General features: G+C 39.6%; 1 protein-coding gene across 1 annotated transcript; it reads left to right on the plus strand.

The window, feature by feature from the left end:
* The first annotated feature begins 231 nt into the window (after positions 1-231).
* Positions 232-11,188, plus strand: ankrd49 (ankyrin repeat domain 49). The gene is made up of 3 exons (XM_008413408.2): positions 232-382; positions 1,670-1,905; positions 10,206-11,188. Exons 2-3 carry the CDS (start codon positions 1,693-1,695, stop codon positions 10,689-10,691), a joined length of 699 nt encoding a protein of 232 aa, XP_008411630.1. The 5' UTR covers positions 232-382; positions 1,670-1,692; the 3' UTR covers positions 10,692-11,188.
* The last annotated feature ends 235 nt before the right edge of the window (positions 11,189-11,423 follow it).

The following is an 11,423-nucleotide window of genomic DNA, read 5'->3' on the forward strand; positions in this document are numbered from 1 at the left end:
ATTTTTAGATCTTTTTTGTATGAGGTCGTTTTTTTATTACGCTTTTATTTCTGAGATCTTTTCGTCTAAAACCGTTTTCACTGAGAGATTTTATCCTAACACCATGTTTTCTGGGACATTTTCGACTGAGGCCACACCAATAAGGGCCAGAAGCAAGAAGCGTCTGAACTAAACTACTAGAAATTAAATCAGCGAAGAAGTATGAAAGCAGTGGAGGCTTATGGGTAATGCTGTTCTTCTTCCCGAACGCTCAATTCTTCATGCTTGCAAGGAACTACACATCCCATGTGCCTTTTCATTTGCCTTCTCAGGGTAAAAGACTTAATTTTCTGTGTCTTTAAAAGCCGATTGTGAGATGTTGTAGGCGAAATTAAGCATCAAGGTAAGTTTGAAAGATTTGCTATTTTGTGTCCGTGGCAGAAGACTTTGGTTTTAGCTACGTTGTTTGGTTTAGCGGTAATAAAATCTGTTACGTGAAGCGACAATGTTTTTGCTTGGAGTTTTTTCAGCTTGTTTTAGTCCACAACGAGAATAAACTGCGGCTAATGTTAGCCTAATTAGCTTTTATTTCAGCAGGGGAGAGCGTTGTTGTTTTCTTACACTTTACAGTGTTTCTATTGATCATATGTGAGACTTGAACTCATTTCTGATACGAATTTTAACGTACGAGTCTCTGTAACCAAAACTGTTATCAAAGTAATCATTGAGCTTAGAGAGGGAAACCGGCGAAAGTGCCACTTTTGTAAAAATAAATGAATTGCTAACTATCTATGTCGTACTGGGTGTTTGCAGCATTTCTCAAAATGCTAACTTTTTAACGATTATTGTTCTACTGGAAACTATGGAGCTCATTTCAATTTGCCATGCGATTAATTGATTTATTGCTTATTACAACAGGCTTACTGTTACTTCCAGCCAATGCACTTTTTGACCATAGAGGTTTGACAAATTTACAAACCAGGAAGATCATATATTGATTTTTATACTCTCAAGCTTGAAAATGGCAAAACAGTTGATATGCAACAACCGTATTATACACAGTTATGGGAACAAAACTATGTAAATGATGTGTTGCCTTTAAATTGCAGGACATACTGAATAATCAGGTCCTTAAAAGGTATTTGCTTGTTTAGACGAATTAGACTCGAGGCTTCACACCGTTTCAATATTCATTCTACAGAAATAAGCTGAAATGGAAAACAAAAGGTCCATAGACTTTACTTTACTTTTTATGTTGCTTTTGGAACGATGGCTTCTTCTCTGCTATTCACTGCTACCGCAGTTGTTTCACTGTGGATTATGACTTTCTCTAAAGCTTCAGGCAGCAAGGTCTTTTGCTTTTGTTCTGGGTTTGATAAATACATCTTTAACCAAAACACTCCTCTGGACAGTAAAGTTTCAGGCTTCTTTCCTCTGCAGGGGGAGATTTGTCATTGGTTCAATATTTTATGCAATATTATCGTCATGTACGATTGTTTATGTAATATTTGCACAAATTAAAAAGGAAGAAAATGTGAATTAATCTCTGCAAAATTCAGCTCGGCATCACGACCAATCTTTAATGACGAATATGATCATTAAAGATGTTAGTTGCTGAACATTGTAATCGGAGGTTTGACTCAAGGTTTTCCTTCAGTTACTCAAGTCATCCTGAATTCATCTCTTTTAGTGTGTCAACAAACTCTGTGTGGAATGGAGTTTCCAGAAGATTTCAACCAGCTCGAGCTGCTCGACACCCACGGACACCTGATCCCCAGAGGGCCCACGAGTTCCTGGACGGCGAGCAAGGACGAGGAGGAGGACGTGGACGAGGAGACGCACAGCGAGGAGTGGTATCAGGAAAAGGAGGACGCACTCAAAGACAACCCGAAGGAGCTCGTTCTCTGGGCAGCAGAGAATAACCGCGTAAGTGCCGGCAAGCAAGGGTCACACTTTGACAAGGGCTTGAAATAATTGCTTTAAGGTCAGTCTGTGCAGGTCGTTATTTTTGTTTCCATAGTGTTGCATTTCTGGTCTTGTTATCCACATCATCATGAACTCTCCTGAACAGCTCTGTGGATGACTCTTAACAGGCTTCTCTGTTTATTTTATAAATAAGAAAAGATTGGGGGGGGAATGGACACTCCAAAGTCAGTGTTGAGGCAAAATAATAAATACCCACACATGCATATCCCCCGCATTAACTTCCACCAAATATGTTTTATTTGGTATTTTGGGTCATAAACCAGTCGGAAGGGAAAACACTTAATACTTATTTTTCCAAATATTTTTTGCCAAAGTATACCCAAAAAGTTTTCAACTACAGCAGAAAGTTTTCTGGAGAAGGTTTCTACCAACATTACACATCTAAAGACAGAGATGTTTTCTTTCCAAAATGGAAGAACAAATGGGAATGCTCTTAAATATTTTGATGACAAATTGAACAGAGCTCTGTTTGAAGCTTGAGATATTGTTGTTCTCTAAACAGATCCTGCTTTAGACTTCTCCACAAGATTCTCCTCGACTTGCCTGTTGCGATACTTGCTCTTCGTAACCTTACTCATTTAACCTTTAAATAGCAGCTGTATTAAATTATCAGCTCTAATTGCCCTCAGAAGTCAACTAATTGACCTCTGAGGGCAATTAGTTGTATTTGATTGTTAGAGGTGTTCTAGTAGAAAGGTCTGAATTTGCCTCACAGGACTGAACGATATTTTGCATCCAGTCTTGTCACGCCATCTTTGTCTGAATCCATATAGGACAGAACCGCTTGGACTGGATCAAATATGATCTAATTATTCAGGCTCTCTGGTTGTAAAATATTTCTGTGCACTTGTCATTTTAGTTCAGCACATTAAACCCTGATAAAATAAAGATTGTGGTTGCAGGTGTTTGAGTATTTAGCAAACTCTTGGGACTTTTTTTTTTTTTAATGAAACTTGGTATGTTAAGATGGCTCAGCCTGCAGTTATGTGCCTTTATAAACTCATTGCTATCTTCCTAGATTCAGATTCATGAAACAAGGTGAGGAAGTTGATTCAGAAAGACGGCAGAGAGGTCAGATGAATGCGGCACGGAGACGAAGTGAGAATGATCATTTGTTTGTTCCTACGATGTTGTTTCTGGGAAACTTCCTTTAGTTTGTTCAAGTTGCTGCTGCTTTTCTTTTGAGCAAACTGTTGTCAGTTAGTTAGGTTTCTTTAATGAGATGTTTTCCTCACGTCTGCATGCTCGAGTCTGAATATCATGTCGGTGACTGAAATATGTGAGGAAAAAACCCTCAATTTGTTTTACTGAGAAAACGGTTATCTAATGCAGCTGCAAACAAATTTCACTCAAACTTTTAAATCTGCCGAAACATCATTTGCAAAAACATAGAATGTAGTTCCAGGGTTTCCCCCAGAAAACTTACTAAGCCCAGTGGTCAGGGCGCCGAGGCGGTCCACTGTGTTTTTGTATTAAAAGATGTTAAGTAAACAATAAAACAAAAAATATCACTGGGTAATTATATGTTATGGGAAAACATTGTCAGTGAACTGCTATATAAACCCACAACTAGTCTTAAAATACAATTAAAATAAATATCAATTATGTCCACTTCTGTTAAATCCAAATTAAGTCAGCGGCTCCATCAGGTCCCCCAGAGCTTCAGGAGCCCCATAAATGCTAATATTTTAACATAGACCACAGATATATAAATGTAGCATTTGTTTATTGAGATTATCATTGCTGCTAAATCTGACATAATGGTTTCAGCATATATAAATTAAAAGACTTTAAATTATTTAACATTTATATGTAAGATTTTAAGGAGCTGGCAAGTTTACTTTGTAGAAGTTCAAAGAACAATATTCATAGTCAGATTGGTTTGTTACCATAGCTACAATCTGATGCTGAGCTTAATCTTTGAGTTTCAGCTCAGTTTGTTCACAAATACAAATTAGTAAACTGCCGTTATAATTTATTGCTTTTTAGGTTTGACAGTTAAACTACTCCCCCTGTCCTAGATGTCACTAAATCTAACACAGAAGCTGTTAGAGGTGCTGATGTTTTTAGCAACAAAAGGGGCCCCTAAGTCAGATTCTGCTCCAGGCCTCATACACCCTTGGACCAGCCCTGCATGATGTGGTAATCCGCTGCACTGCGCAGAGATGCGCAACAAATGGGAGATTTAATTCAATGCTGCTAATGTGGCTTTAGTATTTCTTTCATTTCGTGTCGGTTGAGTTTTTAACAAGGGGACACAAACTATTTTGGTTGGTCGAGTTTCTGGACGAGTTTTTCAGATGTCCGGTGGCCGCGCGCAGTAACTCTGTCTAAACCGTATCAAAACATTTGATACGGTTTGGTGCTTAGTGTAGCCGGAAAAATAATACTAGTAATAATATAAAATCAGCGTGATGAGTGACTGCGAGGAGAGCGCGAAAGCTCCTCAACGGGTTAAAATAGCACGATGAGTGATTAGCAGTGGGTCGTTAACCACGAACGCACCGGCTAACCGCGAACACAGACCTAAACTTTACAGGGCCAAACGCTGGGCAGCGTGTTGAGATGTAAACGCCGCATAATGTTTTGTTCACAAATATACATCATTCTCAAAGCTCCTCTGAAAGCGCGACTACAAGTTATTCCTGCGGTTCAGGTAGAGCTGCGCAACCAGAGCTAACGCGGTGGGTTTAAACTCTTACCTTAATCAATAACCTCCTCACAACTAATCATAATTCCTCACAGGGGGTTGATGGAAATATCCATAGCGGTCAGCCTGTGTCCAGTTCGGGTGAAAGGAGGAGCGAGGTCCGCGCTGAGGTTAACTTTAGACATACAGCTGCTGCAGCGCGCGAGGCAACGCGCAGAGGCCCAGCGGTGTGATTGGTCCGGCTTTATGCATAAACTATAAACATAACTTCTATAAACATATCTTTTAGGAATAAATCTGCTCTGATAGTGAAACGCTCGGAGCAACAGAAACACTTGCAATCCGGCTTTAAAAAAAAAAGACAGTTTTTTTTTTGTTTTATTTTCCTAAAAAAAAAAAAAAGATAAACAAAGGCTTAGCCTGGCGGTGGCGCTAGTAAAGCATGGCGGGCCGCCAGGCCTATAATACACTGGGGGAAACCCTGCAGTTCTCTAAAGCTTGCTGCTTTATCCATTTGATATTTAAGTTTGCTGAGTATTTTGTACATTCTAAGTTAATTAGTGATTACTGCCATCTTTGTTTAGAACAAAACGGTTAAAATGTTTTGCTTTTACACCCTCTTGCTCCCTAATTTACTGCCAGATGTATCACTATGTAATTTTAACAAGATGCAAACTATTTAAATGTAATCTCTAATTTACAAAAAGACTTGCAGGATCCCATGGTAACATTGTTTAATGAAGGAAAACAAAGTGGAGATGGGAAAAGATTAGTACAAAATTGCTGCTCCTTTATTGAAGGAAGGGAAAGTAGAAATTGTTCTAGAATGGCCATCCAACCGCCATCTGCAGGGTAGGCGGAGACAGAGACTCCCTTTTCCTCATCCCAAAAATCTAACCCAAATATCGTAGACTGTCTCCCCCATCAGACTGGCGGATAATTCAGCCTATCATGTTTTCGCTCTGTTTTTTTTTTTGCAGCCATCTGTTCTGTTTGTACAGATATTTTGGTCAATTTCATTTTGTCTACATCGTGAAAAAGGCACTTGTTAAGATTCAAACAACTTTTTGAGATGATACAAGACTTCGCTTTACGTCATCATCACCAAACCCTAGAAATCCGTTCGTTCTAGAAACTTGTGATATGACAATTGTGCTGAAAGCTTTTCTTTGACAGTAGGTATCACATTTTGAGGTAAAGTGACTTTATCTCATTCAAGAAAAAGAAAAACATGGCTTTTAAAAACCAGATTTGACCAGTTTTTCAGCTTCATCTCTAAATCCATCAAAGTGCTGAGATGCATCTGATTTGGTCTTGCTGCTGCATTGCCTTAACGTTTCACACAGTTTAAATGCTGCTGCAATTTTCTCAGTGTTGTCATCGTGGCAAGACGATCAATTTTCTGTTTTCCTCGCTCTCTCTCTTTAATAGCGGCATTCAAAGCTGTTCTTTTAGCCACCCTTCTTCATCCTGAACAACTCGTTCCTCTTTTCCTCCTTTCCTTCCTGCTTTTAGAGTAATCAGACAAGTACAGCAACTTGTCACAAGTCAGATTTTCTTATGGCTCTTTCTAGTCTTCCATCAGTCTAACCAGTCTGTTCTGAAGGTGCTAAAAACTGTAAAAAAAAAAATTAAAAAAAAATGGAACAGATTCTGCACCACATACATTTGAGAGGTAATCACAGACATGCAGAGTCAGTCTCCGGGACGTGCACAGACTTGAGATTCACATACATGAAGCACAAATTGGCCTGACGGTGCAAGACTCTGTTAGAATAAATGCTGATTCGCCGCCACAAAAACAACGGGGAGAGGGAAGTAATGGCTACTAATTTAAATCCTGTCCTTTTATCTTCATAGCATCCAGTTCTGCCTGATAGGCAGAGAAATGTTGTTTAATAAGGAAATTTTTTTTTTCAGTTTTGCAAGTTAAACTTTCATCCTGCAAAATTTGATGTGATGTTCAGAATTTGTAAACTTTGATCCACGTTTCCCCTGTTGAGTTTTTTTCATAATAGCAATAATAATAGTAATAGTGGAAATTAATGGGTTTAAAGTGGCATACGTACTTTGTTTTGCCGTCACATAATGTTTATCATCAGATCATTGCCATCAAATTAAGTCTGTCATTGGCTTTCCATATATTGTATTTTAAGCAAAATAATTATGAAATTGAGCCACTGATCAGTGGAAGACTGTACCTACTTATAAGAAATGTAATGTGGATCGATAATGTAATGTTTATTGGTTGTTTTATGATGTAAAGCACTTTGAACTGCTGAAATGTGCTATGCAGAAAATTTGACTTGATAAAGTGGGACCTGTCTGGCCCACTTTGTGGGCTTGGACCGCTAAAAATAGGTTTAGTGTCTTCAAAGCACATTATTTAACTGTTATGTAGCAATTTTTGCTGAGCACAGTTGTTGATGGCCACAGTGCATGGATTAGGACAGTAATTATTATCCTTGAATATTTAAAAATGGCCAGGTATTAATATGAATGGCCCATTTTCTTTTGGGTCAGTTCTGTTAGCCGAGTCTCCTTTTTGTGTGCAAGTAGTGAACTGTCTGCTCCGCGCTATAATTATCTTGGTCTGTACTTTGACTATTTTCTTTCCACACTGTGATTTGGTACAGTGGAGGTTTAGTACCCAGTGGTGTCCAGATGGAAAACTATTACAGATTCTATCACACTGTGGACAGAAATTCTTGCAACACAGTTTGACATTTGTTAGCAATTCTTAACAAGGCAGAGAAGGTGGAAAGACCTTCATCCCTTCAACCCCATTTTAACTGAACAAAGAACAAAGAACATTAAACTACAATGATTTCCACTGGGATTCTCTGTCAAAGTTTAATATGGTGTGTAAAGTATCACATGTTTTGCTGCTATTGGAAGAGCAATTAGTGTAACCCAGCGTTTACATCTTCGATAAAGCTGCAGTATGTAGCTTTTATTTAAAAAAACGTTTTTTACATATTTGTTAAAACTGCCTCCATGTTGTGACAATAACATGTCACAACATGTTATTGTTGTGACAATAACATGTCACAACAATAACCAGCTTATTTGGATAAGCTGGGCTGATGACTCACCGCGAGCAATTTTCAAGAAGAGGATTTCTAATTGGTTGTTCAGTTAAACAACCAATCAGAGCCAGGATTAAGGTCTTAGAGTTGTCAATCATCCTCATGTATGTGCTCCTCACATCTCTTGTCCCCCTTCCTCTCTGCTACACTACAGCTGGTTCACCACAACGTAGCCTGCCACGAATACTCAGGCTAGTTAGCACGACGAATAAGCTGTTTTCCTGAAACAATAAGTTGTTTCTTTACCATTAGCACATTTAGCGGCACGAATGCCATCATGATTGACAACACTAACGCTTTTCTCCTGGCTCTGATTGGTTGTTTTTGGCCATCTGGAGATGGCAATTTTCCAATACGCTGCAAATATCCAGCACATTTCATGACAGACACAGCAATTACTCTGTAACACATGAAGTGTTGCTTTCTCTCGCTCTCTTGCAGCCTTAAGGCTTTCCCTTACTTTATCCAAAATGTCAAAATCAGGTCTCATTGACGTAGTTGCGTGACAAAAATTGCATCGTTTTGTTCACAGGAAGGTGTTCTCTTAACACCCGGCTCAGGTCGGATTCTTTTAACGAAGCTCTGGGCGCTCTCTCTCCGTGATCACTTTGTTTCCTATAAAAACATGACAGTAAAAAGAAAATGGTAGATGGTCTTCTTCGCTCAGTAACTGTTCACACTGAATGGTTTTGCCATTACAACCTCGTGGCTCTGTGGCGTTCGCTAAGAAGATTAATGTTTTATTTATTTATTTATTTGCGTTTAGACCTAGCTGAAATTGACAGATTTTATTCTCTATATGTCCTCGGAAAAAGCTCCATCTCCTGGTATTCCTCCTAGGATATTTATCTAAGCACAGTATTTTTTCTGGCAATTTTCTGTTCCAAATAATGTGACTTAAAAAAAAAAATGCTCACAGCAACACCTCCTTCCTTTTTTATATTGAAAGGAAAAATATGCTAATGCAGTCCAACTTGCTATCAGAACACAAAGACTTATTCTTTTCAAAGCCTGTTATTTGGATAAGCTGGGCTGATGACTCACCGCGAGCAATTTTCAAGAAGAGGATTTCTAATTACACAAGGTCAAAAATAAGTAGAGGCAACGGAGTGAATTTACTCTGTCTATAGATGGTATTCATATTTTCAGGGAATTCTGAACTACATGGCGTTTTTTTTTTTTTTTTTTGATTAATGAAGATGAAAAGGATCTGACTTGCACCATTGAATCACTTCTCCTCGAGTGTGGACGGTTGCTGTGAAGTGATACAGCAGCAGCGTGGTTTCCTGCCTGTGGTGGAGGGTCATTAGCCAGATATTACAGCTGCAGCCTTGGTGACAGACTTCTCCTCCTGCCTGAATCCCTCAGGTTTACTCCAGACGAAGCCGCTAGACCTTTTTTAAAAGGGAAAAAGTGACTCTTTATGTGATCCATTATAATTGAACTGATGATGAGTTCATTATCACTTAAAGATTCGAATGTTTTATTCTCTGCGGCAAAGGAGAGTTTCTTTGATATGAATGTTGAATAAGACTTTCATTCTTCCGTCCATCATCTACACTCGCTTGTGTATTCAGGGCTGCAGAGGGGAGGGGGGTGCTGCTACCCATCTCCATCTGTCGTTGGGTAACAGGCGGGATACACCCCCGGACAGGTCACCTGTCCATCAGAGACGCACAGAAACACACTCATGCTGAACCTTAGAGACTAATTTCCTTAATGGTCATGCTTTGGACTGTGGCAGGAAAAGTAAAAGTCTCATAATGACTCTCAAAAACCTGTCTATGAATCTGTTCTACTCAAAACTGGAGTCGCGCAGCTTTAGCTTCACCTGATTTAAATTATGTAAAAAAATAAATAAGTAAATCATCAATTAATCAATCATCATTTTGCTGATTTGAATAGTCTACAGATTAGCCCTTTGATGTTAAGACCTGCAGAAGAAACAATCTGCTCAAATTTTGACGTTGGAGCTCTGGAAAATAATCGAGAGCTGTGCACTGAACCCTATTGAAAACCTCATGGTAAAACATTAGTGCTGTTGTTTCTAAATAAATATGAACTTGTTTTCTTTGCATTATTTGAGGTCTGAAAGCTCTGCATCTTTTTTGTGATTTTGACTATTTCTTACTTTCTGCAAATAAATACCAAATTTATGCTCAGACTTTCTGAGCATACATTTGTTGTCAGTAGTTCATAGAATAAAATCTGGTTTCTTTGGGGGTTTTTTTTTTCCCAGAGCTGTATGTTACTTATCTAAAGATGCATCTTTTTCTGCAAATGGTAAAGCGTTCACCAAAAGCAATGCTGTGGTCTTGCATTTTAGGCAATAACATGTTTGTTTCTGTATTTTAAAAATGTAATCTACCTTTTAATGTGTCTCTAAATGAAAAATCGGCAGACTGTGCCAATTAATTTTTTCCCATTAGTCATCAGAATATGTTTAAAGTCGTTTAGTAGCAGCCCTTGTAATAATGTTGTTCTGTCTGTGTTGTCTCCAGCTCACCACCGTCCTCCGTTTGCTGGCTGCCGATCCTCTGCTGGTGCACTGCTGCGACGAGGACGGCTACACCCCGCTGCACCGTGCGGCGTACAGCGGCCACGTTGAAGTCGTGAAGACTCTTCTGGCCGCCGGCTCCGTGGTAAATCACCGTACGGTCGACGGCTGGACGCCCCTGCACAGCGCCTGCCGATGGAGCCACGTCGCCGTGGCGAGTTGCCTCCTGCAACACGGCGCCCAGCTTAACGCCCAGACCAACGGTGGCCTCACACCGCTGCACTTGGCCGCCTCCCACTCGAACTCCTCCAAGCCGAACACGGCGCACATTTTAGAGTTCCTCCTCTCCAAGAGGAACCTGAAGCCTGCGCTCCGCAGCAGCAGCGGGGAAACGGCCCGCGACGTGGCCCGACGCAGCGGCCCGTATCACTTTTTGTTTGAGATGGTAGAGGACTGCATTAACGCGGTCCCATCTGTTACAGCATCTTAATCTGACTTGTTTTTATGGATTATTCCAACTAGCTTTTATGTTTCTTTGAGATAAAGAATCTTTGCAGCATGATGCGTTACCTGGGGATGGTATGGATAGGATGAGGTGGCACAAAAGTGACATTTTGTCACATCTTCAACACTTTTACTGAATTGCTACAGGACTAAACTTTAGTCTTCTTGGTTCTTTCTTTTACCAGTGGATTTCTCTTTTTCCACTCTTTCTATAAAGAGCAGATTGGTGGAGAGCACAGCAGAGCCGTACCTCTGCCATCTACAGTAAGCACTACTTTTGTCAGTCTATCACGTAAAATCTGAAAAAATTCAGTTAGTTTTGAATACAAACTGAAATGACCAACGGGTATGAACCGTTCTGTAAGATGTCTGATTCAGTCAAAGTTGGGTCAGCCTGTGAATGAACTACTTGTTTTGTTGTTGTAGCTGTATGATGGGTTAAATATGGTTAAATGAAGCTACAAATAAAGACTTGAAATTGAACCTGGTATTTCTTTCCATTATTTGTATTATATTTTATTCGTGGGTAAGAGATCACTGCACAGTACAGACACTATCCCATGAGAAATGCAAATCGTTTACTTTCAACATCATCTTCCTCCTTCATTGTTACTGGGTGGCATGTTGGATGGTAGCTCTGACACCCTGCAGAAAAAAGTCCTGGGTTTCAATATTCCACCTGGGAGCTTCAGCTTTCTCCCACATCCAAAAACCTTAG

The sequence above is a fragment of the Poecilia reticulata genome, chromosome 1 (assembly GCF_904066995.2).
Source record: "Poecilia reticulata chromosome 1, P_reticulata-male-v2, whole genome shotgun sequence".
Classification (NCBI taxonomy): domain Eukaryota; kingdom Metazoa; phylum Chordata; class Actinopteri; order Cyprinodontiformes; family Poeciliidae; genus Poecilia; species Poecilia reticulata.

Bases quoted from the DNA above. Each gene is read 5' to 3' on its own strand.
- ankrd49 (XM_008413408.2), top strand. From the start codon at position 1,693: ATGGAGTTTCCAGAAGATTTCAACCAGCTCGAGCTGCTCGACACCCAC. The intron at 1,906-10,205 runs GTAAGTGCCGGC...TGTTGTCTCCAG, and splicing joins GGGCAGCAGAGAATAACCGC to CTCACCACCGTCCTCCGTTT.